Here is a 15,389-nt window from a genome sequence, read left to right as displayed (position 1 = left end):
CAGTTCACGTTACCCCGCTGTATATGTTTCGACACAGCAACCCTGTTCATTGTGTCCGCCAGGTCCCAAGATGACGAGGTGAGAGCGTCCGACTCCGACAACAGCCGTCACTGGTGCGGCATCTCCATGATCCCGACCACACCCAGCGACACCAGCGCAGATGCTGACTCGGAGCCCGGAGCTACTGTCAAATCCCTCATTAAGTCCTTTGATACTGTTGGACAGAGTGAGCACGAGCACCTCGACACACAGACACACACTGACGAGGGATCACATCAGAGCAGTGTAACTAGAGCAGAACAGCTGATGGGCTGCTGAGATCTCCAGCAGGAATATCTGTCATTTCTCTGCAGCAAAGGCATGTGCACTTGTGCCGGACTGTCAGGGCTGCGTTGACCCCAGGCAGGTTTTTTAGTAGATTAATTTGACACCTATCAAAAAGTGACATGTTGGATAAATCTGCGTCTGATGAGGGGTCATTTTCAGCGAAGAGATTTAGTTCCAGCTGCACTGTGGAGACGGTTGTCCTCATTGCTTTTACTCAGCAACTTCAGCATAAACAGTGAATGTGACATAAGTACAGTATGTAGAGCTGGTTTGGACATGTCAATACACTGCTGAGGTTTCACAAGTTGTTTGTCAGTACGTCTTTCAAAACAAAAGCTTTTTTTCAGCAAAAAAAAAGCATGTCAGTCTTCTCAAAATCATCTTGTTAAATGTTGTTAACAAAAACAGAAAGACCAGCACTTTTCCTGAATAAGAAAAAGTATTAAATTGACAAAGCTGTCATGTAAATCTGTTATACAATATGAGTCAATAAAACTAAGAATCTAACCAAAATAAATGTCAACAATGGGGACATGATGGCTGTTGAATCTTGATGCAACAAACACATATCAGAATTCAGTTGATATCTTGCCGTCTACTCCATGCTGAACTATTGATTTGAAAAGATTTGTATTATGGATTATATGGAGTTATTTTGCTCTAGGTTTAAAAAGTTACTGCTGCTTCCTTTTAAGACTTTGTTCTATCTTGGGCCATACTGAAAACACGTTAGACTCATTTTCTTTCAGCCTTTCATTGCCCCATCATCTGCCAATACCTGCTTTATGAATGATTGTGTTGGAGGAACCCACTGAAATCTACGCAAATATACCGGCAGCCATATATAGTCAGTCTTCTCTGTAGAATTATTGTTTACAGTCATCATGCTGAAGTCACTGAATGTATATGATGTTTTTTAGGAATGTAAGATATGATACCTGAGGCTCTTTTGAAACAGCACTCGGTGGGTATGTTACTGGGTCTTTCAGATGGACCAGGCCACACAGTTCAAATCCATTCCACACCAAGAAGCCCGCTGAGTGGGATCCCTGTTCGCACTGCACCTGCTGCCGCCGTCTCTCCTGTCCAGGTACACGCCAAGACCAAGAATTACAAATAGATCTGCTGTTAGTCAGACTGGTTCACACTGATAAGATCCTTGTTCTGTTTTGTCTTTTAGAGGCAATCTTACATAAAGCCACTTTCAAAGACACTGGAAAAAAGAATCAACCTCGGAGAATTCTCTCATCTTCATGGTATGTAACACAGACCTGTTTGTAGGTGTGTAGTCACAGTGTTTCATTTAAAGGATGTACTGAAAAGTAGCAGCGCTGACAACTCTAAACCTTAAACATTATTTTAGGTGCACGGTTGTCGGAAGAAACAAAACTAATAGAATAGCATCGCTCACAGATCAATAGTCTTCTATTTATTGTTGACTAAAACCAGAGTGTTTCAGTTTCAAAATACCATCTGCGTCACATGATGAGCATATTTCACAGCACTTGTTTTTGCCTACACTATATAGAAGACTATTGATCTGTGTGTATTCTGTTTGTTTTGATTTACATGCATATCTATTGTATGTATTACATTGTATTATATGTCATTTAGCTACGCTAACAAAAGATGGGCCCCACATGCGTTTTTTTAAACAATGGTATGCCAGCCAAAGTACACCTATGAGTCTGTATCCTCACTGAAAGGTAAATGAATAGGAACAATGATATGCAAACATCCGGCTGCTGCTGGGTTTGTGGAAAGTTTTATGATTTTAAAAAACAAATACCGTAAATGTGGTGCGAAACTCTTAAGAGATCAGCAGGTGTTCCAGCTGCTTCACTGAGGAACTGTTTGAGAAACATACTGTAGTTTTCAAATCATTGATCAGAAGTTTTTAATGTACTAAGTTGTGGCAGCAGATGCAGATTGTTTAGATTTCATATCTTATTAGGTTCAGTTATGTCTTTGTATGGATGGTGGTTACAAAATAGACTTGTTCAGGCAGCACAGACGCTCTGAAGCTGAACACTCAAGGTGACAGGGCGTCACTGGTCAGAACCGGAGTCACTTTCCTCAGCTGCAAGATCTAAAACTTTATGATAGTCCCTAAAGTAGCATGTAAGAATAGTCTCTCCATTTGTTCCACTTTTCTTCATGGTGCGACAGGAGGGTGACCAGATCCCAACAAGCCAGATGTGGGGCAAAAAGTAGGTTTGTGGGGGACAATGTAGGACATGTTAGCAATGCTGACAAGTAGTGGAACATTTTTATATGTTTATCAAACTTAGAAAATATATTTAGCTGGTTACAGTTAAGCTGTTTAGCATGTGAAGGGACTAAAGAAATGCATTTGTTTTGAATGCAACTTTCCATCCTCGCATGCTAAGTAAATAACGAAGCATAAAAATAAGTTTCACTTCCACAGTGCCAGCTGCGGTGGTGCCAGCTCACTACCACAGTCTGCTGACCTGTATGATTGCCTTCCTAATTTCTTCACACCCTTTGGACTTAGAAAATAGAGCGTTGACTCTACTGTTAACTAGGGCCAATCAAAAGGTGGGATTCAGGACAAAGGAGTGCAGTCATAAAGTGGGACACCTGGTCACCCTACCCTACTGTCCCGCTTTCCCACTGCAGACTGTAATTTGTCAAATGTTCTTCATAATTTGATTCCTTCATTTCTGATTGCCTTTCCTGCATCCTTTGACTCAACAGATAAGTTGTCGAGCTGCGGGGAAGACCTGAAACCTAACAGCCTTATGAGGAAGAGCCCTTCTCTAGAGTCTGTCATCAAAACCCCCGCCTCCCTCAGGAGCCGCACATCATCCTTCAGCTACAACCGAAGCAACAGCAAGCTCAGGTGATCTCACCTAAACACGTTCGTTCCAATGACTCACAGTGAGATATACGTGCAACGTTCAGCTGTGCAGATTTATTTAGAACCGGTGAGGTAATCCTTCAGTCAAACATTTATTTCCTTGAGGTCAGGAGTAGTAAACACGCATCGTTCAGGTTTGTTTAACTTCACAAGAAATCAGACAGAAATTCAAACCAAATGTCATGAGCCCAGCTTGTTCTGAGTGTACTCTGACTAATCCAAATGAAAACATCTTCTGATTAAACCCAGCATTGCAACAGACAAGTGAACAGTCTCATACTGAGCCTTCGAAGCCTTTAAATGGCACAAGAAACAAATCCTGTAGTTGTTCCTCAACTTGTTTCTTTGTGTGAATTATTAGTCACACAATTTTTATATTTGTCTAAAAGAATCAGGATTGGTCACATGGCTTGTTAAGATTAAAAAAAATTTTTGCAGTGGAATTATACCGTTTCATTTCTACACTTTTTGTGACATATATATCATATCATTGATAAAAGATTTCACTGTGAATGTAACTTCCTTCTTTATAGGCCTTTAAAGTAACCACATATTACACTCAAATCATAGATGGAGTCTTTGCTTATCAGAAAAAGGGACGAGAGACATAAAACTAACATGCTTTCATGTCATTTACATGCGCACACCATTTATCTCTGTGGTGTAAACTCAAAAAAAGATCAGCTGTAGAAGCCCATTTGATACTACAACCGGTTATATTGGAGGTGCATGACAGAGTGTTCAAGTTTAGCTGTATGTGTTGGCACAGTGAGGCAGTGAAGTTGTTAGAAACACTGGACAACACCCTCAGCTTCAACCAGCATTAATAAACAGTAGTCAAAGTGTTCTCAGAAACCTGTCTGTCCAGCCCACCTCTTCCTCTTCTGATATGACATTACTGAGCTCTCTGCTCTTCATCATCTGTATTTACAGTAACATATGCTTACATGACACACAGTCACTCAGGTATATTTTTTCAGCGTCTGTCTGTCTCTGTCATTTTGCATACCAAGACATTTACTGATACCATTACTAATGTAAATGTGTGAGACTGCATTGCAGACTTCCTCAGCAGCGGTCTATTACCATGTTTGGTATTTTCTAGCTTTATGATATAGCTGCTGATGATAAATGCAAATGCTCTCCGCTCCCCTATAACATTTGTTTGTACAGGGTCTCGCTGCTTCTGGCATCACAATGCCTCAGACAGGGAAATAATGAATTCAACAGCCGAGTCGCAGGGACGTGTGAAATGTTTACCGTGCTCAGAGCAATGACCGTGTCCCATGGTCTTCCCATGGCCTCAGCTCCAGTACGAACCCCAGGGAGAAGACCCCCTGAATAATACTGCAGACCGGCTGGACAGACATGCAGACCGGCATTTAAACCAGTCTGCTGTAGGAAATAAAGGAGAGAAATTACAAGTGGTATAACAGTGCAGTCAATACACTGTATGTAAATATTTGAGCTTGAGTACGTGGAGGTAGAATGTGAAAATTAGAAGTAATGCCACAAAACAACTGTTCTAAAGCTTTAGATCCCACACTTAAGGCCAGACTGGTTACTGTATGGAGCTGGCTTCACTCCAGAGTAATCCTGAGCCAAGTCTGAACTCCAACAAAAATATACAGAACTACAAAGACGCTCCTATCTGGTAATGATAATATCAGATGAAATAGCAGAGTTCATCCAAGTAATGGAAACTCTGGAATTCAGAGAGAGAACATTTGGAAAAATAAAGCAGTATAACAATTTTTTTTTACAAATGGATCATTTTAATTCTGTTAGACAGGATTGTATTTTTATGTCCTCCCTGATGTCCATACCCTGCAGGACATTATAACGTGTCATGCTGGAGGCATTTCTCTCTTCTTCTTTTTTTCATGTCTCTGTGTCAGCAGTATAAAGATTTTCAACTGTGGAATTAATATTAGTGCACCAGTAATGTTATTTTAGGACCAACATGTTGTAGCTGTGATTTTGTGTGAAATATTTCATAGCTAATTAGTTTACTTCAAGACTGCTTATACTTTTTCCTCTGGCGACTGAGAACTTTCTGGTTTCTCCATCCCCCCAGGCTAAGAGTCTGGGTATCATCTTTGACACATATCAGTAGTCTTCACTTCTTTCATCTAAAAACACCAGCATTCTCACACGTGTCCTGATTTCATCCCATATCGATTATTGCACCTCTGGTCCAGCTCTCAGGCTTCTCTGCAAACTTCATCTTGTCTAAAATTGTAGCTGTCCAAATCATAACCATAATCCTTTCAATAGATATCACCCCTGTCCTCCAGCAGCTTCACTTGCTCCGTTAAATATCATATCCATTTCAAGACTTGAAATTACTTGAATTACTACTTCTCACTTTCAAGGTAACTGAGCACCTGCATGTCTCACTGATCTCCTTTATATCTACAAACTGTCTTTTACTCTCAGATCCTTCTTCATCCTCCTCAATAAGCACTGCTATTAGCATATTTTATAAATAATATTATTATTATGAGTTTTGTAATAAAAACTATGTTTACAAAATTGTCAGAATTAAGACAAGCTCTTGAAGCATTCCTATAAGAGATCTGTAAAGAGTCATGGGTTTTTACATCAGGGCCACTTATGAACTAGTTTCAGAATACGGAAATTATTACATTCGTCTGCATTGAATTTTGTGTGTGAGTGTGAAGATAGTATTTTTACAGTTGAATCAAACCTTGGACATACCATAATCCATTCTGACAGACTGCCAATGTCCCTGTCTCTCTGTCTGTGGTTGCTGTTCGTGGTTCCCTGGTGACAGTGTGGAAAGAAAGGACCCTTTGGCTGCACTGGCGCGGGAGTACGGAGGATCTAAGAGAAACGCTCTATTGAAGTGGTGCCAGAAGAAAACTGAAGGCTATCCGGTAGGATCACAGGCCAGAGACATCTCTCACATACGGGACATGCTCCCTTCAATTTCACACCCTGCTTTTTTCTGCACTTTTATTTTAATCTTTCTGTCTTCGGGGTTTCATTTAAAAGTGAGATGACAGCTCCCACTCCCCCCCTTTTATATTGCATGGACACAGTATTGGTTAGTTTGCCCTCAGGTTCTTTTTTTTCTCTCCGCCGTCACTGAGGTGTAGCGGCACATCACTGTGTCTGTCCACATCACCCACCCTGCAGCCATCTGTCATCTCTCAGGGGATATGAAGTCACTGTGGCCCGGCGGTAATGGAAACAATAGGGCAAAGCACTCAGTGTCGAAGACATACTGGATTTATACATGTGTCTATTTATAGCACCCGCTTGTTTTTTATGCATGTCCATTTGCTCATGCATTGTTACTACGTTGTGTTCGCAGTTTCTCGGTCCATGCTGACAATCACCTGGCTTAGCTGCTCCCCTAATACCCAGTTTAAGGAGCCCATTAAACCCAATGGGATTAGAGATTTGTCTATGTAATCATCATGTTTTTGTGCCAGACTGCCAGCATCTAATGCCAATGCTAAAACTCTTAAAAGCAAGCAGACCAGTTGCAGCCTGTAAACTCTAGTTTATAAGGAAGAGGAGTCATTTCCGCCCTCTGATGGAAGATTAATTATTAGTTCAAATATAAGTGACTCTGTTTCTGTCCTCTTTAGGGTCACTCTAATGGAGTGTAGCTCTGGCTTGACAAAGTCAGTCACAGGTGATGATAACTGCTAAAAATAGATCCGGCTCTCCCAATGATGAATAGTCTGCGTTATTGGATGAGTTGTCACATCAATAGTTGCTGTTTCTCGAGCACAGAGCGGCTCAGTGAACTTTGAGTCACCCTGCTTCCATATGAGGCTGGATCACATGTGTTGGTAGAACACACACAGCAGATGTTCTGTTGTGGAAACATCTGACAACAGGAGATAAAACTGTTGATCTGTCTGATAAGATGCTGGACCTGCACACAGACGGCCGTGGCTCACATTGTTTAGCTTGTACTGATGTGGATCGTTGGGCAGAAGCAGCATGTCTACACACAGCGGCTTGTAATGAAAGGTCACTGGTTTAGTAGTGATTAACGTCACAGTCTCCAACATCAGCTCATTGAAATAAAGTTATTACAAAAATATTCTAAATAATGTGCTGCAGAGGAAACTAACAAATCTTGAAATGGGGGATGAAAAGGCTAAACAGAGTCCACCGGTCATATGTTTTTAGGCAGTTTATTGTCCCTTCTCACCTCGCACTGCTGTTAGATAGGTTTTGGGACTGCATAACTATTTTATGTCTTTTGGGGTATAGTTTAATCTTCAAAATGTGTCATATTTTATTTCTCCATCATCTGTTTTTGGACGTGAAATCCTGCTGGGCGAAGTAACTCTTCACTGCAGCTGTTATATGAGTATAATGTAGTAAAAAGTAGAATATTTCTCCCTGAAATATTCTTAGTTGTGCTCCATCACTGCTTCAGTGTAAATGGACTTGTGTTAAATAGTAAACCAAATTGAACAACAAATATCAGTTTAGTGCAGGGCAGTTTCTTCTAGCAGGGTGAAACCCTCACTAGAGCCTCATTCCCATTGGTCTGGATTTAACTATGGAACCTATGATCCCCTCTCACAAAGGGCTTAGAAACACGGTGTGATTAGTTGCAACTATTAGGAATGCAATAAGAAGCTTTGGCTACTAGGAGTGTTTCAGTCTGTGGCATAATCACTTCCCTCCAGGAGTAACTGTTTTTGACTCCAGCTGTGATCCTGCGTGTTTATGCACCGTGTCCATGTGCGACATGTACCTGCTCTGGAATTAGCTTTATTAACGGACTATTAGGCAGTTAACCTTAAAAGTGTCTATTTTTGGAAGTGTGACGGCTCCTTCATGTATTTCCTCAGGCTCATTTCAGCATACATTTGCATATCTGATGAAATTTAGTTTCCTGTTAACTCATGGCAGTTTTTCAGAAACATGTTCAGATCAATTGTTTTGTTTGTTTTAAGGGAATAAAGACAACAATGTTTGTACATCCGTCCATCAGACCAGGTTTCCAAAGAACTTCTTTACATTATATTATACAGTAAATATGCAGTACAGACTGTGAGATAAAATGCAACTAACTGTCTGCATCAAGCACAAAGGATGAGAATAGGAGAAGCACACCAGTTATTTACCGGGTTTTCCCTGGTTTCTGGAGGGCTTCGTAGGTGGAAGGTGCTGAGAAGTTATTCGACCGAATACTATACATTTAAAAAAAAAAATTTACTATTATAGTGACATTATTTATTTAAAAATGCCCTGTCTGCCATAAAAACATTGGTTAAGCAAAGCTTATAATGAAATAAGCTATAAATGAGCTATAAATGTAAGGTACTGTGAAAAAACACTCGGGTTGAACATTAGGGAAAACCCTGATTTTATACCTCCAACATCTGTGAAATTAGACTGAGCAAAAGGTCCTGCAACAACAATTTCCCAAAATATTTTGTGGAAGTTTAATGTGTTTGACTTACAGTGTTTGCGCATCAGTTACGGTAAGTGGAGCCGTGTTGAGTGCACTGCATCAGGACATCTGACTCTGACCACAAGCCTCTGCTTGGCGGGCTGAGAGAAAAGGTTGCTGTCAGATGATGTGCCGGGCTGTATATGTCTGGCGAAAGGTCAGGCTGACGCGGCGTTACGAGGCCTCTGTCTACGGTGAAGCCACTAATTACACGTCTAATGTCCAGAGAGACGACTGATATGTCACCTGGTCTGTAGCTGCTGTACAGCAAAGGACAGGGACGACGACGAAGCTCCAGAAATACAACCACATCCAGGTTTCTCTGCCATGCTTGTGTTCGGCTCTGATAAAGGTTAGTGAGGTTAAGTTCCATCAATACATCCACATGCACTTTGCGGTTTCTCTCTTGACTAAGGTCAAAGAGATAATAAGTCAACACTAATTGTCTCTTCAGTAAAGAGTCAGTGAGTTGTAATTTGTGCTTGGCCTCTTCGGGCTACATAATTAATGGTCAGTTTGAAGAGGCAGTTTTGACCATCGCCGTTCACTTTCCATCCTCTCTCTGTCTCCAAGCGTGGAGTCAGGAAACAAGCTCTTATATCATCTGCCAGCAGTGAGCCAGAAAAGCTGCCGTGTGAGACGGATATGAAGCTGATGGGAGGGTCAGCCCCGTGCCGGTTTTTATTACAGTCCTATTGTCGGCAAACCTTTTTGGTCAAACAGCAGCCTAATTAAGGTGAAACAGAAACCGGGAGCTAATGCATGCTGGGAGATTATTTGATGTTTTATGGCTGCTGAGGGAACAGTGAGTGTAGCTGATGTCACACTTATCTGTGATCAATAAAGGAATGAGAGAGAGATGAGGACATGTAATCAGAACAGAGAGAGGGCGTAATTAGATGTATGATGTGCTTAAACAACTAATGGTTGTCTCGTATCAGGTAACAGGACAGGTGAAGTCATGCTTTTCTACTTTAGTCATTTATGTAGGTGACAGTGGGGGAAAAAATGGGTTGCCATGGCCGACATGTCTTAAATCATGCACCAGTCGAGGCTCAGGTGTGTGTGTGTGTGTGTGTGTGTGTGTGTGTGTGTGTGTGTGTGTGTGTGTGTGTGTGTGTGTGTGTGTGTGTGTGTGTGTGTGTGTGTGTGTGTGTGTGTGTGTGTGTGTGTGTGTGTGTGTGTGTGTGTGTGTGTGTGTGTGTGTGTGTGTGTGTGTGTCAACATGTGTTTGCCATATGGATGGTGTCTCTGTGACAGTAAATACAGTTTGAGGGAAAGAAAAAAGGGGAAAACATAGCAAATGAAATGCATATAAACACAAAGGTACGCAAGTACAATGGCCGAGCTATCACCATGGAGAAGAGCTTTTTAACCCCGGAGGGAGAATAAGGTGTGTGAAGGGGTTTGTTTATTCAGCAGTCGCCTCCACACTGAGTAACGCAGCGGTCCATCGAGCTGCTGAATGCCTGATCTGTTAAACTCTCATGAGACGACTCTGTCACACCTCAAATGTCAGATTCTGGGAAGCACAGATCGATCGGCGAAGACCTTAAGCTCGCTCTGATTGACTGTACCCTGTGGGAGCGACTGAAGGGGCCTCTTACAAGAAATTTGTATTCCCAAGTGATCCCGTGCACGTCAGCGCTGGACTGGACATAGACTTGAAACACAAGACTGCTTTTATCCACCTTCTGTTACGCTGGTTTTCAAGGCAGTTTGTTAGCTCTGAACCAAAAGACAGTGATGCTGCACGGGAAGCAATCTGCGTTGTCTTTTCTGTGTTCGTAACTTCCTGCTCTCCTTCTGTCTTTACGTTGCTTGAATGGACGTTGTGGTTGGACAGCAACCAGGATACAATCAATTATTATCATAAAACAATCTGGAACATTTTCATATAAAGTTTTTTTAGCAGCGAAATCATAAATTATTGCGTCAAAACTTTTGACATACACGGTGAATCCTTTCACCTCAGTTGTAAAAAACTGTTGTCTTGTATTTTTTTTTTTTTCACTTTATTAATCCCCGAGGGGAAATTTCTTTGAGAAGCAAAATGTCTACTTGTTTTATAAGAGTGGCCATTTTCAGCCTTGTTGAATAAGCAAAGTGCCCTTGAACATTCAGCCTGTTGGAAAACTCTCTATCCTCCTGCTGTATATTTTCCAGGCTCTTTGATGTCTTAATTTAGGACAGCTCCAGACACTTTTTAAACTCTTTTTTTTTTCTCAATTAACCATAGAAGCCAAACAAAAATAAATGTACTGTTTGTTCAAGATGGGAACAATGAGCAAAGGCTCTGAACTTTGGGCTCAGCTGGGCCTGAGAGTGCACAGCTTATCCGGCCTCGTCTGGGAAATTCACACACACACACACACACAAAATCATTGAGAGACAGGAACGGACCCCCAGGTGAGTGTGGAATGGAGGTCAGACATCGAGGAGGGGAAGAGGGTTGGAGCTCAAAGAGCAGGCATTAAATTCTAATAATGTGGGATTAACAGTAATTGTGGGTGAGCTCGTCACTGTAAAATAAACAATTACTAATGGTGGTAATAGAGGTGTCTTTACAGCTGAAATGGACTGAAATATTTTAATAAATGTGTTATTTGTTCTTATAATCATCACTCATCACACTCACTTAATGATGATCATGATATGCTGTCGGTCAAATTTAGATAGAAAAGTCTTGAGGCTGTCTAGGATAAAAAAAAAAAAAATAAAAAAAAATACATATACAGAGTCACTCACGACAGTTGGTGAGTGTTTGTGCTGAGTGGTTACTAGATTCTCTTGGCTTGACCTTGATGTACAACTACATATTCCAAGGTAACAATGGAAGGAAATGTATTGAGCTGCCTAATATTAAAAGAACGCTGTGACATTTTGAGAAATATGCTTGTTTGCAATCTTTTTTTTTTTATCAGATGAGATAGTAATGAGGAGAGAGAGGCCAGAAAGATCCAGGAAGTGTTCAGTACAATGGATGTAGACTCCAGGTCTGAAAAGGGAAGATAATGTGGAAGTGTAATAAAGTGCAATACCAGTGAGAACCACTAGGGGCTGGAAACCCTGGCTCCAGTAGACTCCCATTAAAAAAGCATCAAATTCTCTCATGAAATACATAGTTTGATTGACATGCCCAGGATGCAGGCAGGTCTTCAGTATAGGTGGGTGGGCTGTTAGTCAGTCCACCCCCGCTCCTCCCCAGCTCGTCCAGATATGGTCATTCTGGCTCCAAAAAAATGCTACTTGGGGTCTTTTTTCACATCTCATTTTTAAATACCTCACCATAGAGTGTATATAAGAGTGGAAGTAGCTTCTGGGTCTGAAAAATGAGGCCCATTTGGAAGCGCCTTAAACTGCAATATCACTGAGGGCCGCTAGAGGTCGGCTCCAAACAGGCCCCGGCTCCATAGACTTCCATTCAACTTCCATTTCAACCCCCATGAAATACAAAGTCAATAAAAAAATTTCCACAAGTTATAATGCTGTGATTGGCTAAAGTTTTCTTTGTTTTCTTGCATCCATCTGAAAAGAATCCTGTCATTAATCCGATATTTTGCCTTAAAAAGCAGCATTTCTGGGGGCGTGTTGGTTTGATTGACAGAATCTGAATTTCGAGACTTTCGAACAGCAAGTTTTCACAACCCAACGGGTGACGTCATTGTTGGTTGCAGCTTGTACATTACAGTGTTGCAGTGATACATTACATAACTCCTTGTCACGGATGTGGTTATAGTCCACATAGAGATGTGCTGTTTTAGCTCTTTAGAATATTTTGAGTGATGAGTAATTGCATTATTTTGTAGAAGTGTGCGACCATACATTGCACTACATTCGTTTGGCAGGTGACATACAATAAAGCGTGGATGCAGTTGACCGTGTGCTGCAGTGCCCTCTCTGACCCCCGTCACCCTCCCCACTCAGGACTATGTCCCGTGTGCAGAGCGGCTCCATGAGATGGACAGACGGTCTGGAGAGCAGCACTCTCCACCAGCTCCACCAGCTCTGACCTTTCCTGTTGCTCCATCTTTATCTTCACGGTCCCGCCTGCTCAGGCTTTCAGTCTGTCATTGCTCATGACTATGATTCATTGCAAGGTCCATTAGGGCGTTCTCCTCCTCTCTCCCGTCTCTCTCTCTGTCTCCTGCCTTTGTCCTTTTATTTCAAACTTCTTTTTCTTCTTTTCCTTTTGTTCTCCTCCAACATTCTTCTTTACTCTCTGTGTAATTTTTGGTTTGGTTCCTCTCTCATATCGTGACATTTATTTGCTGTTTGTGTTCTTGCTGCCCCGTTCATTCCCTCGCGGTCGGATATGGGGATATAATGAGAGGAGATACACTGAGATGATCTCGTCAGTCGGCCGATTTACTGGCCTGAAGTTTTTCCGCTTTCACCCTTTTAGATGAATGACTTTTCAACAAATGTGTGCACACGGTTTGATGACAAACCAAATGACACACACAGTATAACTAAGCGTATGCGTCACAGCATAGCTATCCTCCATCCCTGCCGGCCTGCATGCCGTGTGTTGCATTGTGCTTTGCTCTCTTTACATTCTTGATCTGTGAGTAAGAGCTCAATATTACAACAATGCCACGTTGACAATGGAGTGTGAAGCGTCATGAAAGCACGACAGCAGCTACTGGGCTTCACACCACGCCTTAGCATTGAGCTGTGGCAGCAGAGAGCGCAGGCTTACCTTGTGCTGCTGCAGTGCTAAACTGCTCTGTGTGTGGTGTTTAGTGTCTGGCTGCTGTCCAGCTTGTCTGTGAATTCCATTTCTAAATGGTTTACAGCAGAGAGGATGTGTCGCCCAGGCTGCAGGAGACACGGCGTTGGCCTTCACTGTCCACTGCAGCTAAAAATCACACATAGATCTGAAATGATGATTCGATTCATTGATATGTTTATCGGCAGAAAAACAATCGACACCAGAAATATCACTGTTGGCAGCATCTCAGTCCTCCTCACAGTTTTCTGCTGTTCTCTGTTTCATGTTCTTATAAAATGAATATATTTGGATTTCGGATGGTTGATCCAGCAAAACAAATGATTTAAAGACTCATTTAGGAAATTGTTATTCATTTTTTCAAGCTTATTTTTACACTCCGACTCGATAAATAAATGTTTGTTTTAACTCTAGTCACATGTCATTGGGGAAGTGTTATTCTCCACCACTCATTCCACTTTTTTTCTACAGTAGCTGCATATATTTTGATATCAGCTTAATGTGACATTGACCGGATATTTTAAATAACGGTGTTTGGGCTCCATTTGAAGGCTGAGAGTCACTGCTGAAGGCTTTTCTATTCTGCATTAGAACACTATTGATATGTATACTATTATAGATCTAATCTGTTAACGGATTGATATGATACTATTATAGATCTAATCTGTTAACGGATTGATATGATACTATTATAGATCTAATCTGTTAACGGATTGATATGATACTATTATAGATCTAATCTGTTAACGGTTTGATATCTATACTATTATAGATCTAATCTGTTAACGGATTGATATGATACTATTATAGATCTAATCTGTTAACGGATTGATATGATACTATTATAGATCTAATCTGTTAACGGATTGATATGATACTATTATAGATCTAATCTGTTAACGGATTGATATGATACTATTATAGATCTAATCTGTTAACGGTTTGATATGATACTATTATAGATCTAATCTGTTAACGGATTGATATGATACTATTATAGATCTAATCTGTTAACGGTTTGATATGATACTATTATAGATCTAATCTGTTAACGGTTTGATATGATACTATTATAGATCTAATCTGTTAACGGATTGATATGATACTATTATAGATCTAATCTGTTAACGGATTGATATGATACTATTATAGATCTAATATACTATTATAGATCTAATCTGATCTAATCTGTTAACGGTTTGATATATTATAGATACTATTATATGATACTATTATAGATCTAATCTGTTAACGGTTTGATATGATACTATTATAGATCTAATCTGTTAACGGTTTGATATGATACTATTATAGATCTAATCTGTTAACGGTTTGATATGATACTATTATAGATCTAATCTGTTAACGGTTTGATATGATACTATTATAGATCTAATCTGTTAACGGTTTGATATCTATACTATTATAGATCTAATCTGTTAACGGTTTGATATCTATACTATTATAGATATCTGTTAACGGATATATGATACTATTATAGATCTAATCTGTTAACGGTTGATATGATACTATTATAGATCTAATCTGTTAACGGTTTGATATCTATACTATTATAGATCTAATCTGTTAACGGATTGATATGATACTATTATAGATCTAATCTGTTAACGGATTGATATGATACTATTATAGATCTAATCTGTTAACTATATCTATACTATTATAGATCTAATCTGTTAACGGTTTGATATGATACTATTATAGATCTAATCTGTTAACGGATTGATATGATACTATTATAGATCTAATCTGTTAACGGTTTGATATCTATACTATTATAGATCTAATCTGTTAACGGATTGATATGATACTATTATAGATCTAATCTGTTATTGATATGATACTATACTATTATAGATCTATTATCTGTTAACGGTTTGATATCTATACTATTATAGATCTAATCTGTTAACGGTTTGATATCTATACTATTATAGATCTAATCTGTTAACGGATTGATATGATACTAATCTAAT

General features: G+C 40.1%; 1 protein-coding gene across 2 annotated transcripts in view; it reads left to right on the top strand.

Annotated features, from left to right (window-relative positions):
• specc1 (sperm antigen with calponin homology and coiled-coil domains 1) overlaps positions 1-15,389 on the top strand; it is a 70,542-nt gene that overhangs the window by 42,366 nt on the left and 12,787 nt on the right. For both annotated transcript variants that reach the window (XM_069700727.1, XM_069700729.1), the window contains 5 exons: positions 63-226; positions 1,317-1,417; positions 1,508-1,583; positions 3,046-3,190; positions 6,006-6,108. In XM_069700727.1, coding sequence (XP_069556828.1) covers positions 63-226; positions 1,317-1,417; positions 1,508-1,583; positions 3,046-3,190; positions 6,006-6,108 — 589 coding nt within the window. The remainder of the gene's footprint in view (positions 1-62; positions 227-1,316; positions 1,418-1,507; positions 1,584-3,045; positions 3,191-6,005; positions 6,109-15,389) is intronic.

This window comes from Brachyistius frenatus, unplaced genomic scaffold (assembly GCF_029030835.1).
Source record: "Brachyistius frenatus isolate BFR_SWC_R1_liver_20210118 unplaced genomic scaffold, ASM2903083v1 Contig_34, whole genome shotgun sequence".
Lineage (NCBI taxonomy): Eukaryota > Metazoa > Chordata > Actinopteri > Embiotocidae > Brachyistius > Brachyistius frenatus.
The sequence above is the reverse complement of the archived record's forward strand: the minus strand, read 5'-3'. Positions and strand labels throughout refer to the sequence as shown.